This window comes from Gambusia affinis, linkage group LG02, assembly GCF_019740435.1.
Source record: "Gambusia affinis linkage group LG02, SWU_Gaff_1.0, whole genome shotgun sequence".
Lineage (NCBI taxonomy): Eukaryota > Metazoa > Chordata > Actinopteri > Cyprinodontiformes > Poeciliidae > Gambusia > Gambusia affinis.
The window spans coordinates 2,922,740-2,950,560 of record NC_057869.1 but is presented as its reverse complement, the minus strand read 5'-3'; the positions used below and the strand labels follow the sequence as shown (position 1 = coordinate 2,950,560).

The 27,821-nt window shown below is 37.2% G+C and overlaps 3 protein-coding genes across 10 annotated transcripts; all 3 read right to left on the bottom strand.

Moving 5' to 3' along the window:
• Positions 1-1,532: 1,532 nt before the first annotated feature.
• Positions 1,533-6,471, bottom strand: LOC122820346 (C-type mannose receptor 2-like). The gene is made up of 6 exons (XM_044097698.1): positions 6,329-6,471; positions 4,729-4,950; positions 3,406-3,423; positions 3,004-3,242; positions 2,534-2,859; positions 1,533-1,866 (listed from the first exon to the last, which is right to left on the bottom strand). Exons 1-6 carry the CDS (start codon positions 6,469-6,471, stop codon positions 1,666-1,668), a joined length of 1,149 nt encoding a protein of 382 aa, XP_043953633.1. The 3' UTR covers positions 1,533-1,665.
• A 1,308-nt stretch (positions 6,472-7,779) lies between these two features.
• On the bottom strand, positions 7,780-19,097 carry foxr1 (forkhead box R1). Of its 8 annotated transcripts, none has more exons than XM_044141123.1 (7): positions 18,862-19,097; positions 18,575-18,667; positions 18,122-18,336; positions 16,825-16,887; positions 15,870-15,997; positions 15,371-15,603; positions 13,167-13,294 (listed from the first exon to the last, which is right to left on the bottom strand). In XM_044141123.1, the coding sequence occupies exons 1-7, from the start codon at positions 18,980-18,982 to the stop codon at positions 13,287-13,289; spliced, it is 861 nt and encodes a 286-aa protein (XP_043997058.1). In that variant the 5' UTR covers positions 18,983-19,097; the 3' UTR covers positions 13,167-13,286. The 8 variants fall into 8 exon arrangements, with proteins under 8 accessions (XP_043997003.1, XP_043997012.1, XP_043997058.1 ...); XM_044141104.1 differs by having other exon boundaries at positions 13,170-13,221; XM_044141112.1 differs by lacking the exon at positions 13,167-13,294 and adding an exon at positions 13,907-13,935.
• A 1,290-nt stretch (positions 19,098-20,387) lies between these two features.
• atp6v0d1 (ATPase H+ transporting V0 subunit d1) lies at positions 20,388-27,536 on the bottom strand. Its single transcript, XM_044140856.1, has 8 exons — positions 27,236-27,536; positions 25,926-26,097; positions 24,997-25,175; positions 24,832-24,911; positions 24,634-24,711; positions 24,339-24,515; positions 23,338-23,415; positions 20,388-21,733 (listed from the first exon to the last, which is right to left on the bottom strand). Exons 1-8 carry the CDS (start codon positions 27,360-27,362, stop codon positions 21,572-21,574), a joined length of 1,053 nt encoding a protein of 350 aa, XP_043996791.1. The 5' UTR covers positions 27,363-27,536; the 3' UTR covers positions 20,388-21,571.
• Positions 27,537-27,821: the final 285 nt, after the last annotated feature.

Below are 27,821 nucleotides of genomic sequence, written 5' to 3'. Positions count from 1 at the left end.
GGAGGTAGTTGAGTCTCTCGATTTCCCCGTGGAAGACATTCGGGTGTGCAGGAGGGAACCTGCCTGGGGGGTTTTGCTGGCCTCCCCGTCTCCAGTGGGATCCCATCGTCCCACTGTGGAATCTCGGTGAATAATGAGACATTTTCTCTGAAATTCGAACACTAAAATCGTCGATCTGTAAACTTCTCTAAAGGGCTTTGCGAACGTCTGAACTGGTCAGGGATATTGCAAGCAATGACAAATGTGCAGATTTGTGTTACGTACAATTCTGCAGTTGATGACATCACAGCCTGTGACGGTGACATCACAGTCTTCATTTGCTGGTGGTTTGACATCATTCCTCCACCAAATATCTCACTCTTTATTCTTGTTTACATTCAAAATAGTCCATGATTCTCTTGTTTTTATCCCAGATATCAGGGCATCAAACTCATTTCCATTTTGGGCAAAATCAAAACCTGAATGTTCATAAAGGGCCTGTTGCTCCAGATCGTACCGATAAAAAACAATCCAGTTGTTAAAATATCAATATATAGGTGTTTCAGCATTCAATAATTCTTAAAATAACACAATATTGAACATCTTTTCACACTAATCAGTCCGTCCAGGATTGTTTTTGTGGTTTTCTGCAATCATCACAGATTTTGTGGTGCTGATTTATAAATATTTGTAAAGAATTTTTACGATATTTGATCTAATAAATGATGTTAAATGTGATGTTTTATTAATCACTCTATCGGTCATGCACTGTAACTTGACATCAAGTGAGGCTGAGACAGCGGTCACCAAATGTTTTTGGACAATTTTGAGAAAACATTAGATGGGATTTGTTGATTTTTGGGGTTATTTATTGACAACAACATGAAAAAGTAAAAGATAAAAACTATAACTATTGATTTCTAAATCTTGTTGAAATTTGGGTCGGATTAATTAAGCTTTGTTTTTATTATCAGGCTTTAGACTCAAAAATTGTAAATGAGCAATAGTTGTACTAGTATTGTTGTGGCTTGTTTATTGTTGTCATAGCAACTGTTAAAATAGTATATATAGTAATAGTAATATCAGTTAAAATAAAGAAAGTTGTAGTCTATATTTTCAGTTTGTTAGCTTTTTAAAGGCACATTGTCGTTCTTATTATAAATAGTTTTTCTCCATTAATTCCCGTTTTTACTTCTATCAGTGGAAATGTTCAATATTTATTTTTTTTAGTGTTTGTTGTTTTGTTTCATTGTTTCAGTGTTTGTTATTTTCTAACTTAGCTAACTGTGGTGTGTGGATCTGGTTCTGTGTGTCGTTCCAACAGCTCCACCAACTGTACAGCCCACACAGCTTCTGGCATCATTAAAATAAAGTGCAGTGTTGGCTGAGGTAATTCAAAACTAATCAGAATGTCACACAAAAGGCAACAGGACAGTAAAAACCACAACAAAATGGCAGCACCTTGAATTATAATTTTTATTCTTTAATCAATGAAAAATGTCAGAGATGCATTTAAGTTGTTCAACTGTAATTTATACAAACCCCTCGTGAAAGTATATTTAATATATTTCCTAAATAGCTACTATTTCATAATATTATCTCAGTAAAATCTGCCTATATTAAGTAAAGTTACATAAATAAAAGCTGAATCTCATCTTAAATGTGCTGCAGAGATGACCGGGCTTCTTAATGTTCGGATGTGTAGCCGTAACAGAGGAAGTTTTTTCTCTCCAAACAGTCTCTGGTCTTCACTCCAACAGTCTCGTTTGTTGACAGCGCACCACAGTGTTGCCCCGGGGCGGGGCAGGAGGGCAGGTCAGTGTACAACATGTCTGCTCCGTTCACCCACAGCCAATCACCAGCCAGGAAACGCAGGCCGGTCCAAACCTGCAGGAACCAAAAAAGAGATTTATCAGGCATTGTGTTGCACACAAATACAGACATTTTGTTAACAGCAAACTTCAACATTTTTCATTGGCGTTTAAATAGACGTTCTTTAGGCAAAGCATATTGAAGTTCAAAATGTTTCAATATATCATCTATTTAATCTCCAGAAAAGTGTGTATTGATGAGCAGAGTTCCCAAAACTTGTACTCAAGTTAGAGTAGCACAACTTAAACATATTTTTACTCAAGTGTAGTAAAAACACAAACAGATGCACAATCTGTACATATTTGAAAAGCATTAGTCGAGCCTCCTGCACAACCAATAAGGATTCGGCAGGTGGTTTCTAGGTTGTAAGTCAACAAAACACTTGTCTTTTCCAGCAGCCATTGTATGTCGCTTACAGCGGTCAAACTAGCTGGCCAGTGATGCTTGAGCTCAGCTTGGGTTGCCAGGTAACAAGCTGAACTTTGCTGAGGTTGCTAGGTAACAGGCCCGTGCCTGCAGATTTGTGACATTACATTCTGAAGGTTTTTGAGACCGCTCATTTTCCAGACACCAAAAGACATAAACTTATTGGGTGTTTTTTGGTTTTAATCTCTTGGGTTGTTTTTAGAAGCAGTCGAGACCCAAATGGAAGTAAAAAAAAATATTTCTTTTGTTAGCCTACCTCCTCAGTGTCGGCCTCCAGGACCTTCCCCTGCAGGTAGGCGTGCTCCTCTCCGGGCTGCAGGCTGAGCAGATCGTAGCTCAGGTCGCTGTAGCTGGACGACCCGAGGCCTCTGCAGTGCTCCAGCGCCTCCTCCCAGCTCCGGTTCTCCTTCACCAGAAACACGTTGTCCGAGACGCAGAGGAAGGGGAATTGCTTGTCGCAGTTTTGGGCAGCCATGTTGAACGTCTTGGAGGACATAAAGACACAGTCGCCGTTGGAACTCGGCTCATTTATTTTCCAGCTTTTATAATCTGAAGGGCTCTCAGTCCACTTCCAGGATCCACCTGCAGAACACGAGAAAAATTCAGACAGCTTGCAGTCAGAAGAAAGATAAAGCGTCTTGTTTTGATGTTCGCTACTCTATTATTACTGTTATGATGACCAATTTTATTGGTTTTATAAAAATCCCTGCAGCCCTGAGTCTTTACCGTCTCTATAGAGTCCAATCCAGATGGGAAAATCCTCACTATGAACGTTGTTGTAAAGATTAAAACCGTTGATATTTGCCAGCTCTCCATTGTTTTCGTTACAGTACCGCTGAGCCTCAGCCCAGCTCTTTGCTTCAGGTACAAAAATATACTCCCGTGTCTGGTAACCATTCCCATTATATGGACGGTTGTCCTGGCAGATGAAGAAGAAATCACTTCCACAATTCAGGCCATAGATTCTTTCAAGAGAAACAAAAACAAAGCAGCATAAATAATTACCATAAATTACTGATAAAATTAGACAATTTGTATAAGATTAAAAAGTTATTCTTACTTCAACACATATACATACATAATAAAAAAATCTTTTGTTTTTAAAAACTTATTGGATCCGCTTCCTACCTGTTGATTAGTAGTTTACTGGCGTTAGTGCAGAGCGTCAGCCATGCAGAACGAAGTAAGAAGCAAAGAGAACCCAGAAATGATTAGTGCATCTGTTCATTGCAAACAAAAATAAAAATCATGTTGCAAATTGAGTTATTTCATCCACTAACTTGTTATTGTCCCTAAAGTGTTTCCATACATGTGTATTCCTATGGTTTATGGTGAGTTCACACCGAACGCGTTTCGACGCTTCAAGTTCAATGTTTGCACTTTGAAGTCAGACGAGTGACATTTTGCTCCTCAAGCCGCTCTGGGCAGTGAGAGGAGACTCCTCGGCAAACTGTCCTTCAAACTCTTCCACGCTTATTCTGCGTTTATTTAATGTGACTCGACGTTTCTGCTGGACAGACTTGGATAGCTCAAATCTGGGGAAATATTTTCAAGTAGTAAAAGTTACAACTGACTCGACTATCCAGCTTCCTCGCAGGTCCTCTCCCAACCAAGAACCTTTCTTTTCCTGTCTCTGTAGTCATAACTTGATTGGCCGTAGTTAGTAGGAGCAAACAGCGACAATTACTCTGTTCTCCATAGTTTTTTTTCTGAAATCACGTCAGAAAATGCACCACTATGTGATGGTTGATGCTCTGTGTCTAGCGGCAAAAACTTATGTTTTTTTCAACTCTGGTGTCGGACACTCGAAAAGCTTCAAATCGCGCAACATTTGATGCTCGAAACGCCTCGACTCGCCTCCACATGCTGCTTCCTTGAACAGATGAGGATAAACCAGATGCGCCTAACGCTCAAAACGCGTTTTGAGTGAACGCACCATCGGACTTGACCAAAAAGTAGTTTTCAGTGTCGGAACCTTTATATTTGTATGTTTCTGGTACACCCGTAAATATGACGCACAAGCGACATCCAGTGACAAAAACAAAAATCTGTTTTTCTTGTTTTACAGACAATTGATTTATGCTAAAAAAATCTGATGGGACTTTGTAAAAGATTTGTGTTGTGTGAAAGTTTTGCTAAAAGGAGTTAGCTTGTTATTGAAGTTATCGCAGCTTAAAATCGCATCTCAGTGCTAAACATGGTGCAGGAAGTACAAATGTCCCGACCCAAAATGCACAAATAGACTTCTTCTTCTAAATGAACTCCACATTGTAACTGCAATTAGTCAAAGTTTGAATTTATTGATGCTCTCATGAGACCCAGCTTCTGGGATTTTCAAGCATATTTAATTAGAATATTAGAAACTTTCATTTGTACGTATTGTCAAACTTAGTTTGCATACAAATTAGCATGTTAATCAACAGATTAATTCCTGAAGCAGTCTCATGTTACCTGTCATCACGCCAGACATGGTAGCTGGCTGCTACACATTCTTTACTGTAGGCCAGGTTTGGGTTTGGCAAAAAGTTGAGATAATATCCCTTCCCATCAGACAACACAAGGTCAGACCACGTAGTGCCGCTTCCATTCAGGCCGATCCAGGCGTAATATCGCCCCAGGTTCTGGTTCTGCACATCTGCTTCTGAGTAGACGGTGGCCAGGTCGGTGTAGTGGCTTTAGGGAATGGAAAAAAATAAATCAGATTTATAATTGCAAAGTCACAAATAATTTATTTTGATTACCCAGCTCCTTTACTGAAAATACACAGATTGAGAAGTAAAACTATGCAGCTGAAAATGTGAAAATCTTCAGAATGAAGTGAGAACATTCATCAACTTACCTGCAGCTCAATCAAACCTCTTAATGTTCAACTATGTCACATTTTCCAGAAATCAAAAAACTAATTATAAAAAACTGAGAAATTAGTTGCAAATTCATCCCTCTTGATGTAAACACTTAAATCAAAGCTTAGCCAGTTTTCAAAATTAATTTCTGTTGAAATGTGTGAAGCAGAAGATTAATTTCTGCTTCACATATTTCATATTTTTGAGCTTCATCTGGATCTTTAGAAGAAGAATAACTGGATTACTTCAGTCAATTGATATGGTATTTTTCCTCCTTTCTTTTTTTTCACCTGAGCATATCTGTTTATGGAACAACAATCATGCCTGAAATGTCTGAAATGTGACGCTCCAATATGACTTGACCAAAAATGAAACAGCAACAGGTAACTCAAGTTGAAAAAGACAAAAATAGCAGAACCTCTATGAAACCTCAATCAGAAACTTTTTGGGAATTTTCTAAACTCAAACTGAAGTTTCTTTTAAAACTATGAACTCCTCACATAACACAGGTTCCATACACTGCTCTGTATGCTTTAGAAATCAAGTCAAGTTCATTTCTATAGCAATAAGCCAGTTCAAAGTAGAAATAAAACAAAACAGAATAAATTTAACAATTGAAACATCAAATTTTCTAAATTTTTCCATTTTTACACATTAAAATGTTGGTTAATGTTTCACTAATTATGGTTCAAAGGCAACTCCAACCAGGTCCGGATTTAAAGGCACTCAGTGTTTTGGCTGTTTTGCAGTTTTCTGTTTCAGATTTGTGGTGCGTAGAAGCTGAATGCTGCTTCTCCATGTCTGGTTCTGGATGCAGAGCAGAACCAGAAGACCCGAGAGGTTCTGGAAGGTTGACAAAACAGCAGATCTTTAATGTATTGTGGTGCTAAGCCATTCAGTGATTTATAAACTAACGACAGTATTTTAAAGTCTTTTCTCTCAGTGGAAGGACTTGGGTGATGTGCTCTGTCTTCCTGGTTTTAGTCAGAACTCCAGCAGCAGCAGAGATAAAATTAGATTTTCCAGCATTATTTCCTCCTCTTCCAAACGTGTGAACACGTGTAAGATTTTCACGATGAAAGATGCGTGAAGCGATGGTTCTGACAAATCTGGTTCTTGGTGCCTGAGTTTGAAACAGCTTTTCATTCACACCTAGAATTCAACATTGATTAGTTTTAGTAATGAAAAGTACTCTACAGAAATCTCACCGTCTGCAGATGTCCCGTGCGTTCTCCCAGCTGGTCGGATAAACGCTGTACCTGTAACTTCTCTCCAGTACTGATTCCAGGGAAAATGTAAAACTTGTGCCGAGGAGAAGGAAGATCCAGGATCCAGGAAGGTTCTTCATCATCTTCAGCATTCAGTTTCTATAAAGAAAGGTTTTATTAATAAAAGGTTAATTCAAACTAAAGTTTTCATTTAACTCACATTGCCTTGCAGTAAAGAGTATGAATAGTCAAATAAAACAATTCCAGTGTTGCCTGGTGCGATTGCCTGGTGCGATTGCCTGGTGCGATTGCCTGGTGCGATTGCCTGGTGCGATTGCCTGGTGCGATTGCCTGGTGCGATTGCCTGGTGCGATTGCCTGGTGCGATTGCCTGGTGCGATTGCCTGGTCCTCTCAGGAAAGTGTTGCTGCTTTACGAGCCACCGGACCTCGACTGCAGGTCCTGTTGTTTCAGCTTCCATGTTTTAAACTCATTATTTGCGTAGCAGACAAAGTGAAAATCAATCTTCAGTCTGGTGTTGTCACCGTCTGTCAGAAATATTTGACTGCTGGCAAATGAACAAAGAACCTGAAGTACAAGGCTGTGAAATTATTTTTCTAGATAAATAATTGTAATTTTTTTTACTCTGTTTAAGTTTTTGGAGTAAACGTTTTTAAAGTTAATTCCTCGTTTATTGCTGCTGCATAATTTGACAATTTGAACAATTCATCTTATTAAATTGAGTTTTTTTTAATGCATCTACTATTTTAAAACATGAGCATCACTATAATTGACAACTCCAACAATTCCTGTAAAATAAAGATAACTTAATAATCCGTAATGTGACTTTTACTTGACTGAAGCTTCCTGCGTCTCTTCAGTAAAACTATGATAGGAAACATCGGCTAATTTTTCCTAACCAAGAGAATATTCCTCCAGCTATAGATTTAGAGGCTCTCTTGTAAGGAAATGGTTAAAAGAAAACTACTTGTCTAAATGTAACTACAGTCAGTTCAATTATTAGTTATGCATCAGGAAACAAATCTAGTTTAAGGTCAAAAACTTTTGGGAGTGATTCTGATGTCAAGATGCTAAAACTTGATAAAGAACTAATTTTGACTGAATCACCAAGTCCCTCAACACTGCTACTTTATTTTCTCAATATATTTATGTTTTGATAGATTAAAGGTAATAAATGACCAGATTACAATCTGTGATCAAGTTAGCAGGTTTTTGCTACATCAAAGTTCCTTCATTTCATCTCCACAATGTTTAAAGTCAGTTTTATTGGAACAGTATTGTTGCTTTGAGTCATGGCGTGAATAACTATTTTAATAATAAAAAACATGTTTTTATTTAGCTAAATCAGACTCATTTGAGGTATGACCACGAACATAAATATTTAAAGATTTGGTATGTGTGCTGATTTTGGTGACATCTGGTGGTGGATTTCCACATTGCAACTATGGGCGTTACTTTATCACAGTGATTCAAATAAACTACCTGCTGTAAACCCACAAGAATAAAAAAATAAAATAAATAAAAAAAATGCACCTTAGCCTTTTTAGTTTAAATTGCATTATTGTAATTTCTACAAAAATATCTCAGTTAAATATGTGTACAAATGTTTTTACATTTTCTAAAAATTCTGATACAATTTTCAGCCAAAAGTTTGATTGTCAGCTTGGACAATATAGAACAAATTCACAATTATTTGCAACATTATTGAAATAGTAAAAGTTACAAAAGTTAACAATAATTTCAAACAGCATAATCTTGCTAACTATATGCAATAATTCAAAAAGCCATTTTTTCAAAAACAATAACTGAGTTGGCATCTTAAGTAAATTAAAATTGTGGATCAAATGGTTCAAGCAACAAAGTAACAATCCCAACTTCAGATTTTAGAGACAACATCTCAGCAGTGGACTTTAACTTTTAATCCAGCCCCGTCTTTCTTTTTCTTATTGCTGAATTATGAACTTCCAAATGGGTGTGGCTTTTGAAATTAAACCCAGAAATGTGGTGAATTATAGTTATAAAACACAGGAAATAGTAAAATGTAGCCAAATAACAAAGATGACTAAAAGTTGATTAAATATTTATGCCTATAAAGTAAACTAAATGTAACAGATAATCTGTGGTATTTGCTAAACTTTAATATCTGTTTCTGTCAGAGGAAACAGATTTTTCTAAGCGTATAAATATCTTTATTTAGACCACAGGTGTGTAACTGTAACACAGGAAGTTTTTTCCCTCTGAACAATCCCTGGTCTCCGTGCTGCTGCTGCTGCTTTTGGACAGGACCCCACAGTGTTGCCCCGGGGCGGGGCAGAGGGGCAGATCGGTGTACAACATGTCTGCTCCGTTCACCCACAGCCAATCACCAGCCAGGAAACGCAGGCCGGTCCAAACCTGCAGAAATTAAGAAATTAAGGCTTGAACAAGTTCTGTGAAAACTCCGGATAATGCTGTAAAATAATGTTTTGTACATAAGCATGTTTATAATGCCAAGGGAATGAATATTATTCAGTTTTATGTGGTTAAAAGTAGAACTCCTGTATTTTTAATTAATCTTCATTGGGCCCAAATCTACGTTATCAGTCGAGTTCTTTAAAAATGAGTTTGATGCTTTAAAATGTATTAAAATCAAGTTCTTTCTAATATTTTAACACCTCTTTTCCTCATCTACCTTACATTAACAATGCAAAGGTCTTATAAGACATTCTTTTAAATTCCTATTTGCCTCCCACCTCCTCGGTGTCGGCCTGCATGACCTTGGTCTTGATGAAGTGCTGATTGTCTGCAGGCTGCAGGCTGAGCAGGTCGTAGCGCAGCTGGCTGTGGCTGGAGGACCGGAGGCCTCTGCAGTGCTCCAGCGCCTCCTCCCAGCTCCTCTTCTCCCTCACCAGGACCAGATTGTCTGCGATGCAGAGGGACGGGAGAGGAGTATCACAGTCTTGGGGAGCCGTTGTCTTCTTCAGTGAGGAGATCGAGCCGCAGTTGCTGCTGACACTCATCTGTCCTAACCAGTTTGTATATTCAGAGTCTCCCCAGCTCCATTTCCACGATGCTCCTGTGAAAAAGAGGTGGGAAATTTATTGGCATGGTTGTGTTCAATAATCCTAAAATCACCCTAAACTCTTTATCCTGCATCAGCGCTAAAACTTAAACCAGGATTGGTCTCTAAATGTTTGAAACTGTTGACTAAATGGGGCTGAATAAAACAATGCGTGCCACACATTTCAGATATTTTTGATCTAAAAACCCCCCGAAAAAAACCCCATAATGAAGCAACAAAATTTAAACATACATTTGCAAGAATAAAAGTGTGAAGTTCGTGAAGGATTATGAGATCGGGTCAGTCAATCTTTTCCCACAGCGAGTTGTTAAAAGCTGCAGATGTCCGGCAATAACATTTATTTATGTGGCAGCAGAGAAACAATATAAACAGGAAATGGCTGAGAAACAATAAGACTAATTTAAAACGATTCAGAAGAATCTATTCCTGCAAAACAAACAAATGAAAAAGAGCTTTTACCCAGGAAGTCAAACTGAATGATACTCTTTTGTTTGAAGTAAACATGAATTATAAATCAGCCAAATGTTTAAACAAGCAGCTTTCCTGATTTACTTAAACATGAAGGGCAGCTTCATCAATGAGTTTCTATCTAATCCTTCTCATCTTGCTATATAATTATTATTACTACATCAAAGTGTTATTATAACTGGTTCAACATTAAGTATTTCTTTGGAATGGTCAACCATGAAATCCCAAAGAAAATCTAAAAGTTTGAAGTAGAAACCAAAGCTTGGGTTGACACTGTAAATATTGAAGAAGTTCAGCATCATCCTATTTTTGAAATCATGAGTCTGGTTTCAGCAGTGATCGTTTACCGTCTCTGTAGAGTCCGATCCAGGTGGGAATCTCCCGGTCAAAGAAGATGCTGTCAAAAGAGTTGCTAGAGAAACTGGCCAGGTAGAAATAGTTTGACTTGCAGTACGCCGACGCTTCTGGCCAAGTCTTTGGCTCGAGTATAAAGATGTAATTCACAACAGGCGCCCAACAGGTGAAGAACAGACGGTTTCCACAGTCGGTGACGTAGATCCTGTAAAGAGAACAACAATCGACATTTACTGAACCATCAACGTTTCAGAAAACAAAATTAACAGAAGATTCTGGGAGTCATGTTGCAATGTTCATCCCTCATTAACAAATATTTGGAGGGCTTTGATTCTTTTGTCTTTGAATCTTTGGTGGCAGAAAATTAGCTGTAATTTTATGTTTTTTAATATGTAGGACTCCTTAAACCTCCTCACTGCAATTCAAGGTAAACTTGATCGATTCTCCCACAAAGCGACGCCATTTCCACCTGGAGGAACTGCTTATATTAGGAAGCCAGCGATCCTAAAACCAGTTATAAATGGCATAACAAAGGAGCACTGTTGTGATGACGAGTTAAAAGTGGAGTGTCAGAAAAAGCAGGAGCTTCTTAAAGAGACAGACGCCCAATTTCAAGGCGTAAAACTGCAAAGTCAAATTACTTTCAAGTCATGTTTGATTTATTGTTACAATAAAAGGTCTAAAGGTTCAGGGGTGTCCAGAGAAAGGAAGGTGGAAATTTAAAATTACTTGCTATAAAAAGGTGGTTTCACAAACAAAACTAACACTCAATGTAAAAATAAAATGAATGAATGAGCTGTGATAAACAAGCCTGAACCCAAGATTATATTTCTACCATCTTACTATTCTTCTCACAATGAAGAGAAAACAATTAGCAAAAAATTAAACATTTATTTAAGTCTCCATGTGGAAGGTTTTCATTTTCCCCAACAATCTTGACTTAAATCGCTTTGAGTCACTCTTACTTTTTGTCTCTGTTTGTGACATAAGCACAGTTTCCCTGGCTGTTTGTGACGTTGTCTTGCCAGTTGATGCTGTAGTTTTGACCGTCGGACCAAACCCAATCGCTACCGGATGACGGAGTCGTCTCTTTGTGCAGACCGATCCAGGAGAGATACCGCTTAAGGTTCACATTGTTTACATCCGACGGTGAATAGAAGATGGCCAGGTCAGTGAATTCACTGCACGGACAAAAAAAATAATAATAAAGTCATGGATTTGTAAAGAGACATTCCAGAAGATAATATGCTGTTTGTTAATAACTTAAAATGTATGAGTGCATGAAAAAGTGAAATTATGTAGCCATGTTTCTTTCTTGACTGAAAAATGACAGTAGATAGAGAAGCATAGCACAGTTAAAGAATAGATGATACAAAAAGTAAAACGTTTTTGTTTAAAAGAGGTAAGAATGTAGTACATCAGTGTTAAATAAAATAGGTAGTTAAATCCAGAGGAGAAACAAGTCAGAGCAAAAATAACACCTTCTACAACAATGGAAATAATGAGTAAACCTGCAGCTTTAGAGCGATGTTCTCATTCTAGACCTTCATTCAATCAGCATTTTATTTTTACCACGTTCTGGATTTTACAGGCAACCCTTGCAGTGATGAAGGAAATTCACTGCAGATTTCAGGAGGACTTTATTTTCTAGCATTTTCACACCTGATGGACTATATGGAATAAAATTGCAACATTTGTTCCATTTTCAGCTGCTGTGGTTCTCTTTCACACTGCACTGTGTCAAACGGTCCAAACTAGTTGGAGAACTTGTTCTGCCTGTGGGGGGCGCTGCACTAAGAACCACTGAAGAAAAACCTCAGAAGAAGACACCGAGCGCAACTCCTTCCACACAAACTGTAAACGAAAGAGATCAAGTAATTTCTCCTGTTAGGGCTAGACACGCATGTTTGTTTTGATTGCATTTACCCAGAATGCCTTGCGCTGTAGTTCTCTTCCTGCTATTGCAGCCCTATCTGGTCCGCCAAAGTTCACTTTAGAACCGAGACCGAGGTTTTAAGGCCGACCAGAGTTCGCCGTTTGGTCCACAGAGTTTTCTTACGCGTTCACAAACAAACCGGACATTCTAGAGTTCAGTTAAAGTGAAATGAACCGGGCTGTTTCTTTCTGCAACAGCTTTAGTCAGCATGTACCTGAAGAAGCTCCAGAAAATGGAGAGCATATTGTTGGCTAATGAGTCACAGAACATCTGGAAGCCCAGGAACAGTAACTTCTGCTTCGTCGATGTTCAGGGGCCAAAAGGTCACAGGTTAAATGACTCTGGGTTCAATGAACTTCATACGTCCTGATGATGTCATCCCACAGGATTATGAAAGGAGCAATAGAGATGGACCAAGCACAGAACCTTGAGGGACACCAGATTCTTCTGAATCAAGAGGACAAACAGCATTCAGCTTCTATGCAGCAAACTTTCATAAAACTGCAAAACAGCTGAAACACAGTTCCTTTAAATCAAGACTAAAAACCAACCTGTTAACACTTTCTTTTGATCAATAATAAATGAAATAGACCAATATTTATAATGTGTAGTGATGATGGGACTTAAAATGTAAAACATATAACATGTTTCTGAATTGATGATTTTATTTTTATGTTTTAAAACAATTTGAACTGCCTTGTTGCTGAAATGTACAAACAAACTTGACTGATCGATGAAGGCTAAAAAATGGATTTCTGCAAACAACCACTGCAAAGCAGCTCTGTGATCGCATCAGAGCTTCGAGTTCATTATGGTACTCGCTGCTCTGAGGTCTAGAAAAACTCAGACACTGAATGTTTACGATGATCATGATTCTTAAGTCACATCTAAGCAAATATGGGTTTCAGCTACTCCTTGTTTACACTTTGAGTAAATGCATCACCAGGAGTCTTACCTCCTGCAGTAGCTTTGGGCAGTCTCCCAGGTTAAAGGATATGTAATGTGTCTGTATGAAATGTCCACCACAGATCCCAGGCCGTCTACGACGCCGCTGCTGCCGAGGATGAAGAGGAGAAGCAAAGGGTCACAGAGGTCGCTCTTCATCTTCAAACTCCGTTTTCAGAAACCTGTTTTGAGTAAAGCAGGGAATTAATTCAGAGGCGAGTTTCTGGTCAGACAAACCAAACGCATTACCAGGGAACATGAAAAGCTAAATATTGAACATGATTCAGTTGAAGACCTACAGTGGAAAATTATAGAAAATTTTACCAACTTTTTGTCTAGTTTCTAGCACAAATATTCTGTGTTTAAAGAAACTTTTCAGCAAGACATAAGAACTTGTTCTAAAAGTAAATAACTTCTTAATACTGATGAAAATGTTCCAGTTTTATTGGTAAATTATTGGTCTTGTTACAAGTGAACTAATCTACCAGTAGAACTGGAACTTTTTCCATCAACATTATGGAATCATTTACTTAAAAAAGTTCATATCTTGCTGAAAAGTTACTTTTGTCTTTTTTCAGGTTTACTAAGATATTTGCACTAGAAACTAGACCAGAAGTACTTGGTAAGATTTTGTGTTTCTGCAGTGTGAATCCCATCAGATTCAAATAAAACTAATTAAAGCATGAATGTGTTTAAATGGTGCCATTACCTGCCCAGATTCTTCCAGTTGAGGATCTAGCAGCTTCTTCCCGTCTCGTGTTTTATTTATAACAAATTATAGAGATTTAAAAGCAGGCATCACGCCCACCTTAATCCTGCAGACCTAGAAAACATTTGACTTCTGGCAAATGAAGGACAGATTTACCTGCAGACCTAAACGACAAAACCATTTGGCCCTGAAGCTTTGGAGGAGAAGGCAAATGAAGGAGTCTGTTTTCTGCAAAGCACCAATAATAAAAAAAAGGATCTTTATTTTATTTGTATAGCTCATTTAAAAATTAAAGTGTGGCTTAATAGACTGCAGTGCATTTATAAACAAAGTGACATCCTAAGCGTCTGTTTAGATTTAAACAAAACGTGTTTTCCTTATTCATAGAAAAGTGTGTAAATCTCCCACCGGGTCACCTTAGAAATAAAATGCAACACATTCTAGTTATTCAGGACAGCAACAGTAAAACTGAAGCATCTTCAAGGAATGTTTTCAAACTTTTTCAGCACCACAATGTGGAGATAAAAATAAGTTTCAATTTATTACTAATGTTATTGAAATGTTTCCAACACGCCTGAAAACAGAAAGCTAATTTAACAAAAATCATCCCCCATTTTCAATAATTGTAAAATTTCAACAATGTTTTTCAAATTTAGGGTTTTAATCAAATGTTGGATTGTATTTTATAACAGTCAGTTGGTTGAATATCAAGAACTTTATACAGAAATCAAGCACTTTCCAAACCTTGAAAACCTCCATTTGAAATTCAAGTATTTAAGGATTTCAAGCACCTGTATGAACCCATTAGCACTCGATAGAGCAAAGATTTCCTTCAGATGACTAAAGACCAAACATTAAAAGCAGAGTTAGATCGTCTCACCACAGAAATGTTTTAAATGGTCTGCATGTGAAAACCGCTGCAGCATCAAGATTTCCTGCTTCAGCCTCCTGAGGGGCGACAATAAGATTCAAGGAGAAACTTCTCTGTAATCCCAACCTGCTGATTTATGCCTGCTGCATTTACGCTGCCAATCAGGTAAATGCAACAGGACTGAGCACACATCCCAGAGGAACTCCAAAGCTCAGTTTGGTGAAGTCACAGTATAAAACAGACAAACGTAGAAGTTGAATCTTAACTTTCAAAGGAGCAGATATGAAGTATTTTCTTCTACCTTTCTGGAAAACATGTCAGCAAGTTAAATCGATAAATGAAAGAGATGCAAGCAAAAAATTATTTTAACTTTGTATAAATGAAAAAGACCACATTTAAGACCACTCAACTGAATGATATGCATATTTTATTATGCATCATTTTAAGTGCATTGAAACCTGCAGGAATCACATTTCAAGTAAACTCCATATTACATCTGAAATGCAAAAAGAAAAGCAGTTACTTTAACCTTTATGCTTTGATCTCACAAATGAGTTCTGCCAGGCCGGCTAGAAATTCAGAAAAAAAAAAAAAAAAAAAAAAAAAAAAAAAAAGGAGGTAAAAATCAGATTTTTTCTTAATTGAGACTTTTTTCAGAATGAGGACTTTTGAGCTGACCTGGGTTGGACATGCTCCTCTCCAGCATCTTCAGGGTTTCGCCGGTCAGCGTGTGGAGCTCGTCCTGCAGCCGGCGGTGGCCGTCCAGCGTCAGGTGCCAGAAGCACGACTTCCTCTTCCCCTCTTTGCAGAGCTGGTTGCAGGTTTTACGGAAGCTGCTGCTGAAGCACAGGTTGTGGCGGATGGTGTTCTTCCAGCCGTCCGGAGCCGTCTGAAAGAACGGGAAGTGCTCTCTGGAAGAGGAGAGGAAACGGGGAATCACAATGCAAACCGGAAACGTTTTCCAGCACATTTCAAAGATTCTAGACAGAGACTGATGCCCGATCAATTAGTGTGGTTTCTCCCTTAAAAATCAATAGAAATGGATTCATTTCTACCCATAAAAACTCCCATTGAAAAGAACAGAACCTTCTCGATACAAAGTGTGGCAGTGGAAAACGGCTCATTTACTTTTAAAGGGAACCAGTGTATCTGCATTCACCAGCTCTTTGGTTCTGACCTGGTGAAGTTGTAAATCTGCTGGACTTTGAGGCTCCCGGTTTGGCTGCTCTTCAGTGCCAGAGCAACGAGGACGCAGTAATTCACCGGCGGCCGAGGCCAGCAGCCCGGCTTCAGGGACTTCAGGTCCTGAGAGACGGAGGACAAAACCAAACATCGACTTTACATTTACAGAACCATGTTAGAATCCCATTTAGGACACATTCATGTTCCTCAGAAAATGGTGGCTAGTCTGAAATTTAACAGGTTAGAGAAATGGATTGATTGGTTTATGACGATTCTGAATTGATTTCCAAGTTTTTGTGAAAGTTTAAAATAAAAGTATAAATACAATGTAAATAGAAAATACCAATTCTGCTAAAAAAAAAAAAAAAAAAAAAAAAAAAAATCTGAAATTTTCTAGAAATAGTCTCAAAAAAAAAAAAAAAAAAAATCGATTTTTTTTTTCCAGCTTTCCAAGTTTCTAGAAGATTTCTGCGATTACTAAGAAAAATGATTTAATTATTGGTGAAAATTTACTCCAACAAGCCGTTATAGAAAACACACCAGTAGCTAAAATTTCCACTTCAGCATCGTTTCCATTACAAATATGCACAAAACCACCAACGTCAACAAACAACAATTTGTGACGTTTCCATTAAATAACAAAAGCAATTAAGAATCAGAGGTGAATTAGTCTGTCCACTCAACAAGTCAAAAAAAAAAAAAAGCCCAAAACATGCTGAGCCATCATTCATCTTTGTGGTTTGTGCAGCGGCAACATCCAGTTGTTTATCATGTGACTCAGGTGATGTGGGGGGGGGGGGGGGGGGGGTTAAATAAAAATTCTATCAAGAAAAGTTTTTTCCCCCAAAAAACTGGCATGTTTATTTTTGAAATCATATTTCGCTTTTATATAATGAAAAGAAATACAGCTGCTGCTAAAACCCTGTCAAGCTGATGCCGTTCTTCCTCACCACAACTTTTGTGATCTTCCCCTTCCGTCTGGTCCGGACGGGTTTGCCGGAACCTTCTTGTTTCTTTATCCGAGAGTTAAAGATGAGGAGAATAAACACAGAAATCCACATTAAAACTCATCATCGTGTCTCAAACGAACATTTAAGACCCTTACAGGAAACATTAAAATATAATCCTGTTTGATTACATTTGTTTTCACAGCATTAAATGGAGCAGAATAAAGATGGCGTTGATGTGCAAGTCTCCGCTTTTATTTAATAAAAAAAAACTAGCTTCTTAATGACACTTTATTCTGAAATTGGTCTGACTTAGTGGAATAATTTATTTTGCCAATTAATACGTTTCAGTTGCATGCACTCCGATGACGCATTGTTCCACTTAAAAGTTATTCATGGGAGAAAATGCGGCTTGAAGCTGAAAATGGATTTGATTTTCTGCTTCAATCAAGTAGGGAAAAAAAGCTCATAAAGCTCCATCAATCGTGGGAACAACCATCAAAATTTAAACCAGGCAGCTGCAGGTTTGTTCAAATATTTCACACTTGCCAGGAAAACTTTTGAGTGCTGGTGCTTTTGGACTTGGTTCATGCAGAACTATAATTTGCACAGTTACCAAGTTTTTAGTTCAAATATCTTAGTGAACTTGAAATTAGACCCATTAAACCTACAGATAGCTTTCCAGCAAGAAATGAGCTTATTTAAGGGAATAATTCTTTAAAATTTATGAGAATGTTCTAGTTATGAGTAAAATAATTACCAGTGGCACTAATATGTTTTTATCAGTATCAAAGAATTATTTATTTTAAAATGAGCTCCTACATCTTACTGAAAAGTTACAGTTTTTCTTATTGTAAGTAAACTACAATATTTATATAAAGTAGAGCAAAAGGATTTTGTGTTTTTGCAGTGTAGTATATGTAAAAAAACTAAATTTAAACAAAAGGTTTGGCATCAACATTGCATGTTATTTGTGACAGATGAAATCTATAAACTGACTTAAATAAGTTAAAATCTATTTTTTCATCTGAAGTCGATTCCTGTGAGATTCAGACTTTTTGCAGTAAAGCCAAAATACTTGGTAAGATTTTGTGTTTTTGCAGTGCAGGACTTAACTGGGTAATCTTCAATTCTTCATGCATCTTTTGGATGTATACATTTTTTTCCATTTTCTACTAAACTAAACCCTTAATTCATGCATCTGTGCGTTTGATAGATGCTAAAATCCACATCCGGTGTTTAACCTCCGTTTTTCTTTTTTGAAGTGATTCTCTCAGAGAGTAAAGTGAGAGTTTGTTACCGTGTGTTTGGCTGTGGAGGAAGCAGAAAGCATCAGCTCCTCCTGAGGGGGACATGTTTGCAGGTCGGATGTGGACGGACCCTCCACGTCCCCGGGCTCCAGCTGGACGGCACGACCCGGTTCAGGCTGGAGGTCAGAGTCCGTCTGCACATACTGAACCGGACAGGCGATGTTGGGATTCACCAACAGCCACAGGTTCGGTTTCACAAATGTGTCTGATGGAGAAAAGAAAAGAAAAAGATCAACACATTGCATCAAAAAAAAAATAAAAATAAATCTGCAACTTTCATCAGAGGCAAAAGTGGGAAAAATGATAAAATGTCAAAACAAAACATTCATTTTTAATAGCTGGTGGTGCAGAAGCTGAAACCCAACATTTGTTTTGAGCCGATTTTCCTTCAGAGATTCATAATGGAGTGAAGCTGGATAAAGTTTCTCTCTGTGTGAACTCACCTGATGTCTTATCGTACCAAATGAACTCATCTTTTCTTCTGGAGGCCCTTGCAGAGGATCTCTGGGCCAAATATTGATCATTCACTTTGTCTTCTGTCAGAGTAGACAAACCTCACTGACACACATATGAATAAATTACATTTTACACACAAAAAAGACAAATCAACCTCCAGATCCTCACTGAATTTCTCTCTGTTTCATAAACAATCAAATATTCATCTGCACTGTTTCCAGTCAGTGGTTTCACAGCAGCTGTAGTTTAATAAAACAATAACAAAAATGTTCACCGTTACAGTTTTGGTCGGTGGTTGTTGCCAGTTTGAGCTCTTTGTCCATGTCCCAGTCGGTCAGACCCACAGAGCAGTGCAGCCCACAGAACCGGCCTCTGGTTTTCAGCTGGAACGTCATGCTTGGACGAGCGTCAGACGCTCTTCCTCCCTGAAGAAGAGGAGGGAAGTGAGGCCTGCAGGCTGTTGATTCAGCAGCTGGAGCAGAACCGCCTGATTGGACCCAATCAGGTCTAACAGAGAGCAGCCGGTCCAGAACGGACCTGATGATGGCTGTTTTATACAACGTTCATTAACTTTGTGATCTAGTTTGAGTGAAAAGCTACTGGTTTGTGTGGTTTAGTGGTAGCAAAAGTCAAATAAAACTTTATTTTTCCATTGAAAAACCCCATGAGGAGAGTTTATCAACTTTTACTCAAACAAGATTTGAGATTATTTGAATTTATTGACACATTTGAAGAAAATTCCTTGAATTCAAATACCAAATCATCTTGTTTAACTTTCCTGGTCTGAACGAACAACTTCCAGAGATTTTTCATTAACATGTTTTAAAATTATTCGAGGATAAACTGAGTTGGGTCACATGAAGCATCAAACAGTAAAACAGTCCAACATTTACCACATTCTTATCAACAGAAATTGTAAAATGATAAAGTTATAGCTAATTTCTTTAATCGACAGAGGTTTAAGTTTTGCTGTGGACTTTGGGAACTTTTCCTCCTCTACGATGGCGCATTAGAGCCAGAACAAAGAAAAAAAGGAGCAAATTTCAAGCAAAAAAAGAGAAAAACTCAGAAATTTGAGATTAATTTCAGAAATTTTCTAGAAAAAAACAAAGACATTTCTGAGCTCCAAAAATTGGAAACTTGCATGAAAAAAACCTGAAAATGTTTGAGCTTAATCTTGTAAATTTGTAGAAAAGACTTTCTGAACTTGAAAAGTAAAAAACTTTGGGAATAAACCCTAAAATTATGAGATTAATCTGAGAAGTTTCCTAGAAATAAAAAAGGGAAATTTGTGGAGATTGAAAAGTCAGAAATTTGCTTGTTAGTAAAAAAAAATCTGAAATTTTAACAATCAATGTTTTGGTGCTTTATATAAAACTTTCTGGAGATTAATCTAAATTTTCTGAGTTTTTTTTCTTGCACATTTTTGACTTTTGGAGCTCAGAAATTTTTCTAAAACATTTCTCAGATTAATAGCATCTGAGTTTTGAATCTAAATGTTTTTATTATATACTGTTCTAAGTATATTAACAGTTTAATAATATTTTTTTTCTCTGGAGGCTCAAAATAATTTTTAAATTAGATCTTTAGGTTTGAAAAAAGCTGAGTCGTAAGTTAATGATGCAGAGAAAAACTGGAAACAGAAATATTGATTAATATCACTGCTTGGGAGGGAAATATTAAGAAAATCAGTTTTTCTTTTTGGATTTTAGTATAATTCAGAACAAATGTTACTGAAAGTACTTTAAATACTGGATTCATTTTTAATGTGTTGATGTAATGTGAATGAATGAAAAAAGATCCGTTTCTTCAGACTGTTTATTACCGTCACATTAATAACACACATTTCACAACAACAGATACAAACATTAAGAAATCAAATTTTATACAGCATGAGAACAGAAAATCACATAATCATCCTTAAATATCTATATATCTTTTATAGTTTAAACGTTTTCCATTTAACCACAAGCATTCACTTTGTTCATGTACAGAAAGCTGACAGCTCAGCTCTTATTTTAATATTGAACAATAATAATCAGATTCATTCGTTTTACTCGTCGTTTTGCTGGGAAAAGACAAACGACCAGACATGCAGACAAAAACACCAGAACAGAAATAAATACGAGCTCTGAGGTTCGGACAGAGCAGAGGAATGTTTCCTGCTGTGAGCTGGACAGGAACTCAGATTTCTGGGTTTTTATTTTAAACAACGATATAAGATGGGAGGTGAGAATCACAGCCTGTGATTTTCTAAGCTGGAGGAGGAAAAATCCAAAGCTGATGCGTGCCAACTGCATCCTGGTTTTAATAAATTGCAAATCTGGTCTGGAGTTTATTTAAGCTGCTGAAGGAATGGGAGGAGAACGAGCTCGGAAAAGTTTAGACAATCACACTCACGAGTTTGAAAGTCAAATGGGTTCAAAACAGGAACGAAACGCCTCGGCTGATTTCTTCACACTAACAACACTAAACCTCACCGAGCAATTTCAGCCACTTCCTGGAGCAAATACCTTAGTACACAGAAAATAAGAAAACTAACTCAAAAGTAACTTCTTTAACAAGATGTAGAGACTTGTTTTAAGTCAATAATTTAGTAATATTGGTGAAACAAATACTGTTCCATTGGCAGATTATTTATTTCATTGAAAACAAAACATTTTTCCATCTAAAAGTGAATTTATCTGCCAGTGGAACTAAAACTTCTCCTTCAATATTAAGGAATTATTTACTTAAAACAAATCTTTATATCTTGCTGAACAGTAACTCGTAAGTTAGTTTTGTCTTATTTCAATTGAACTAAGACAGTTGCACTAGAAACTAGACTAAATTAGTTGGTAAGAGTTTGTTTTTTCAGTGCAGAGCAGAAAATGCACCACATAGAAAACCAACCTACATCTAGAGGAACAAATCGGAGCCGATTCTGCATCCAGGTTTTACAGTGAGACCAGATGAAATGACGGGAGGAAGGTGGAGCTGAGCGCTCAGAATATTGGGATGTAGTTGTCGATTTTGGCGCGGTGCCGCTGGGCGATGCACTCTGCGATCCACACGATGTTCCTGCACTCCTGCTCCTTCAGCTTGACGTAGGCGTAGAAGACGCTGAAGTGGAACTGGTTGAGGAAAGCCAGCTTGTTCAGCTTCACCTGCAGGAAACAAACAGCAAGGAAATGAAAACTTCCTGTAGAAAAATATAAACATTTATTACACTGCAACAGAAGGACTTCCACGACAACAAACTTTACAGGAAGTTAAATTTTCCCAGAAGTTTTTGCTGTTTTGAGACTATTTTCAAGTAAAATAATAATGTGTCATAATAAAAGTTTACTGTTAATAAACATTTAAATTTGACCTTCATTTTAAATGCACAAAATAAAACAACCAAAAAGAAAAGCCACACAGCTGAAGCCATAAATAACATCCATAAACTGTCTGTAATAATAAACTGATTATTCTGCAGAATGCTAAGTTTTACCAATTTTGACACTAAAATAAAAAAGTTTTCCTGTTTTACATCAAATATGATTTTATAACAGATTTAGTTACAATTATTTTACAGACTTTTATTTTATTTTTTTATTTTGTGACACATGAGGAATCTAAAGCCATGTTGATGGCAGTTTGTGATAATAATAAATGCAGATGTTGGAACATTTCCTGGGCCATTTTCATTGTTTCTGTCCAGAATGAAGGGAAACAGAGAGTCTGTCTGATCCAGAGTTTCACCAGAAGGCATCATGAAGCACTTTTTTGTTTTCAACACAATAAAGGACTACCTGGACCAAAGCCCGTAAACATTTGGTCCTAAAGAACCGCAGGTCAACGTCTCAGCGACAGCAGAACAAATATTTCAGAGCTGTGATTGTATTCAAGACTGTAAATATTTTACATCTTCAAAACAAAAACACTGGAAACACAAACCATCAGGACCAGATGCTGAGGATTTGACTAGACTAAACTAAATGGGTCAAAGCTGTTTGAACCAGTTATCAGTGTGAAAGCTTCACATGCAGTTGGAGAAACCTAAACCGGATCCCAAGTTTAGGTTTTAAATGCACTAAAATCAATCTAATGTTTAAGATTTCAAATTATCTTAACAAATTCCCACAGAAAACTGCAGAGTGACTCGAGTTTTCTTCTGTTTTACCAGAAAATCATGTGCACTGCTGCTCAGCTGGCTGAAAGAAGGTTGTTTCTTTCCCACTTACAACAAAGACCTCAAAAGGCAGACAGTGCAGCAGCAGCCATCATATTAAAGTTTCTATTTGACACAGAGCTGCAAAAACTGATGACGTCACATAAAGTGAAGCTAAGAAACAGAAAAATAATGTTGATCTCAGAACCGAACAAAAATATCGAGTTAAATAGTAACCGCTCTAAATAATATGATCTTTTGTGAAATGTGACCATTTCTGGTGTTTAAGCAACAAAAAGAAACAGGGACACATTTCTGTAATTTATTGTAATTTTATTTAAAACTACTTAAATAAACATTATTCCTGATAGATTTGATTCCTATCATTTTGGATTCAGATCAAATGTTGCTATTTATGAATAATAAACCTGGCAGATTCTGTCCTTGATTTATGAAAGAGCTGCATATCTCAGCGTGTTTCCGAGTGAAAAGCTGTCCGGTTGCCTTTCATGACCTTCTGGTGAAATGTGTCCCATGACTGTGACTCAGAGAGGTTCTCGGATCGAGCCAGCTCCTGTTAAACGCAGGAATAATGTGTCAGAAAAAGTGACTCACCTCGTGCTCAAAGAAGCGGTCCTCCAGGGTTTTATCTCCTGGGTTGCTCCCAGCGCCTTCAAACAGCAGCTTGTATTCCTGAAAAGAGGAAAAAATCCAAAACAAACAGTCAGACGGAGATCTGAGATTTTTTTACTGGGATATTCTGAGAATCAAAGGATGAAAAGTTAAGCAGCGATGAGGGAAAACACTGAGGAGAAAATAAAAATTAAAAACTGCTTTAGATGTATGAAAAAAAAAACATTTTAAGAAATTAAATGTGGTGGAAACGTGAGGCAGCGCCCCCTGGTGGAACCACTCTGTAATCTATTTATTGCCAATTATTTTTGTAATGATTTAAATTAACTGAATTTATTCACATCTTATTCTTTGTTTGGTTATTTATTTCTCAAGAAATAAACAAACCAGAGTAACTAGTTACATTACCTTGAGTATTTCTTTGAAGAAATTTACTTTTAGGAGTATTTTTACTACTTTAGGTCATTTTATTCTGAAATATTTCTGCTCTTGGGTAAAATTTCTGGATTTTCTATCCACTGAATGAAAAACAAACATGTTTTAATCAAAATTCACCAAACAGACACACACCAGCAGTTCCTGTTTAAGTTTCAAAAGATTTTATTTTATTTTATTTTTTTTGCTTGATTTTGTTATTTATATTAATTATTGTCATTTTGGTCCTTTAAATACCAAAACTCCCACTTAACTTTACATTTTGGTGCATCTGATGATATAATTTTTAAATATTAACTGATTGATAATTTGATCAGTTACTCAGTAATTGAGTAAACTTTTTTTTTTAGTAATTTCTTAGACGGCCACTTTTTACTTTGACTTGAGTGACAGCAGGTTGAAGTAGTGCTGCCATTTTTTCAGACTTTGAGTCTTAACTAGAAAACCAGAGTTCATTTTTCTTTGATAAGGAAAATAAGACCCACTGGGTGAATCTCATTATGAATTCAACAAACAGATGACGACGTATTGAAGGTTTCTGGACTTACAGGATAAAAATCAGCGACGGCCTTGACCTGCTCGTAGTCGTCGGCTCTGGCCAGCTGCGCCAGGCCTTCTGGGTAAAGTTTGCCGCAGTGCGGGAAGAGTTTGGCTCGGTCCTCTTTGGACAACTCTGTGCCGAAGGAGTTGATGGTGATGATAAAAGCTCGTCTGTCAGCCTCAAACTGCAGCAGAAACAGGAACAACAAACAAAAGTGAAACCAAACACTCTGTAATTTCTATTACTAGTGGCAAAACCACTAATATCTGGATGCTGGATTACTCTGTGAAGTAAACTCTGACCTCCAGAATCGGACACATGGTGTCTGCGGTGGTTCCTCCCAGATTAGAGCAGAACTTATAGAAAGCCTCCAGATAAGCCTGAAAACACACAAACATCTTTTAGGAACTAAATAAACACAAGAATTATATTTTGTCTATTCACACAGTTAAAGTTTTCAGAGCATGATAATAAAGTATCAGTGTAACAAGAGGATTTACCTTGTAGAGAGTGTTACGGATGATTTCAATGTTCATTTCATCCAAATCCTGCTCAGATATACAATCCTGGAAAAAGGCAGCTGGACAAAAACACAACAACATCCATCAACATGAGACTCGTCTGTGTTCCTGCCTCCAGTCGGGGGCTCACGCCGCCTCACGTACCCAGAGGCGTGTCCACCAGGATGGCGTTGTAGAGCTCGGCGGGGGTCTGGGCGATGTTGACCGCCTCCATCTGCTCGAAGCTGCCCAGCGGGTGACACTTTGGGACGAGCTCAGAGATGGCCCTCTGGTGCAGCGTGCCGGTGATCAGCAGGATCACGTTATCGATCATGTAGCTGTACCTGCACAGCACCAGAAATGTGGCTTTAATCAAACCATTAATCAGATTAATCGATTACTGAAATCCTTGTCAAGTAAACTAGTTATCAATTAATTGTTAAGCGGAGCTTAGATGCACAAGAAATCATTTGCTGACAGAATAACAATAACTTAATAATTCAGTCAAAGCTGTATATAAATATGAACATTTTGCATTTAAAATAAAAAAAAATCTGTTGTCTGTATCATTATTAATTAGTAATTTAAAAACCCCAACAGATCAGCCCTACATTGTATTGATGTAAAGTCAAGCAGAAACTACTTTAGTTTTTCACATGTTGATGCAAAAAGACGCATCACTTTATGCAAATGATGACACGTTCACTGAAGGAATAATGTGTGGCTGCATTTAGGCAATAAAATGTTTAAAAAATAATTAAATTGTTTGTTTGCATCATTTAATGTATTTCTAACATTGTATGAAAAAACTTCAGGGAAAAATCTGCAGAATGTACCAAATTTTTTATCCAATTAATCATCCCAATAATCGATAATTAAAGTAATCATTACTTGCATTCATTTTTTAATGTGCTTTAAATGTATAAGTATGTTTAAATTAAACACAAAACAAATTGTTTCCAAAGTGCTGAGGATTGCTTCTAATGTAGAGATTAATAAAGTCATTTTCAATTTGAAAATTGATTATAATGTGAGACAGGAAACAGTGAAAGGTGTCACTTGGAACAGATTCAATATGGCGGATTTCTCCTTACGTGATGAAATCCATAAAACTGGCCAGAGGTTCGTACGACTGGTTCCTCATGTGACGAAACTCCACCACCATCTTCTCCTTCAGCTTGTCGTCGATGACCGACACGGTGAGCGGAGACGCCTCGTTAGCGAGGAAGCTGCCGTAGTCGGTGCTCTGCAGATGGAGCTTCAGGTCTGCAGGGAGAACAGAGACAGAATATGGAGATTAACACGTACTGGGAGGGACGAGAATGTGCTTACATGAAAATATTTAGTAATTAATAAGGTCATGTTGATCAAAATCTATTCAGAGCAAAAGAAAGTCTGACTTTAGGAAAATCTCAAGTACTTTTCAAGCTTCTCTACTTGTAAAATTGATGTGAAACAAAATTAAAATGTTTGATATTTTTCAGAATGTGACTAATCTATATTAATCCTACATTCTTCCAAATTTTGCATTCTTGTACAATACTGACGTTTTTGTCATATTTTATTGTATTTTCCATTTTATGAAGTTCTATCAACACATTTGATTGAGTTTTATCCTTCTGCTGCCAATACAGAAATTCTTAACCAGAAGATTTTAGGCTTAATTTGCTTGAAGATTAATGTTTTTATGCTTTTGATAACCAAAAATCTAAATATGAAACTGTCACTACAGAGGTTGTAATTTCAAAATAAAAGACTTCAAAAGAGAAAAAAAAATCTGCCAAAATAAAATAAACTTTCATAATAAATAAACCTTTTATGTAATAAGTGTTGAGATTAATTCAATTTCAAGTGGAAAAAGTGCATAGTGCATCCACAATCTTATTTTTAATTCATACCGACATGACTGCATAAACGTATAGGCCTACTCATTCCCCATCATTTAATTCATATGTTATTCAATTAGTAAATCTATTGTGGTTATTAATAAAAACGAAGAAATAATTTTGGAAATTGTAATATTGCAAATAAGCCCTGAATATCTGAATGTTAAGCTTTAACAGGGATTTATTTATAATCTTAACAAAAACACAGTAATGGCAGTGGAGAAAAAAGCTGCCTCACTTCCTCTAAAAAGCCCAATAATGTCGGGAAGAATTTCCTATATTTAGTGGCTAGCCAGCTAACATAGAGATGCTAACTAGCATCGACGAACGGGAAGCTCCTCAATCGTTTAATATTTTCAGTACACATTATTATTATTATTATTATTATTATTTGATGCTTATCGACTATTATAACAATTAGGTTCTGTAAGTTGCATGTTTGCAGTTAAAAGCCTTAATTTTCTCACAGAGAGCTGATGTTAGCTTTTAGCCGTTAGCTTCGGTTTCCTTTATCTCACCTTCCAGAGTCTCGCATTGAACCAGGTTTAAGTAATCGCCCTGAGACAGTATTCCGGCTTTGAAGCCCCTGACCAGGCCCTCCAGGTAGCCGTTATCGACGTTAAAATACAGCTCGGAGAAAGGCATCCTGGCTGACCGTCAAACCGACGCTGCCGCTGGGGAACCGTCAGTCCTGCTAAAAGTTAGCGTCAGCTGACTGAGCCACGTGACCGTCATCTGATCCGTCACCTGCTTGTACGTAACTTGGAGTAAAGAGGCAGTGACGCAGATCGACCAGTAGGTGGCAATAATGTCCTCACTGCTCGCTGACATTTTTTCGAGTAATATGTGATGCCCAAATTAACAGTATTTAGTTTAGTTTATTATTTATTTTGAACATAATTGGAAAATAAAAGAGTAAATAAAACAGAGAATGATCATAAAAACATATAATCAAAAGAGCTTTCAAACTATTCACAACATTTGTTAAAACCTACTTAGTATCTCAAAATCAAAATTGCCCCAGTCTCATGTTGATGATCCTCTGGAAGCCATTAACCATTTTTTATACACTCAACAGCAATCTTTAACTTATGTCCTAATAAA

Coding starts and splice junctions, on each gene's coding strand:
- LOC122820346 (XM_044097698.1), bottom strand. CDS start 6,471: ATGATGAAGAACCTTCCTGGATCCTGGATCTTCCTTCTCCTCGGCACA. Junction 4,951..6,328: donor GCACGGGACATCTGCAGACG/GTGAGATTTCTG, acceptor CATTCCCTAAAG/CCACTACACCGACCTGGCCA. Junction 1,867..2,533: donor TGGAGGCCGACACTGAGGAG/GTAGGCTAACAA, acceptor TGGTTCCTGCAG/GTTTGGACCGGCCTGCGTTT.
- foxr1 (XM_044141077.1), bottom strand. CDS start 13,271: ATGAAGAGCGACCTCTGTGACCCTTTGCTTCTCCTCTTCATCCTCGGC. Junction 9,404..10,224: donor GATCGGACTCTACAGAGACG/GTAAACGATCAC, acceptor TCTTTTTCACAG/GAGCATCGTGGAAATGGAGC. Junction 8,743..9,080: donor TGCAGGCCGACACCGAGGAG/GTGGGAGGCAAA, acceptor TAATTTCTGCAG/GTTTGGACCGGCCTGCGTTT.
- atp6v0d1 (XM_044140856.1), bottom strand. CDS start 27,362: ATGCCTTTCTCCGAGCTGTATTTTAACGTCGATAACGGCTACCTGGAG. Junction 25,176..25,925: donor AGTTTTATGGATTTCATCAC/GTAAGGAGAAAT, acceptor GGTGCTGTGCAG/GTACAGCTACATGATCGATA. Junction 24,516..24,633: donor CCATGTGTCCGATTCTGGAG/GTCAGAGTTTAC, acceptor TTTCTGCTGCAG/TTTGAGGCTGACAGACGAGC.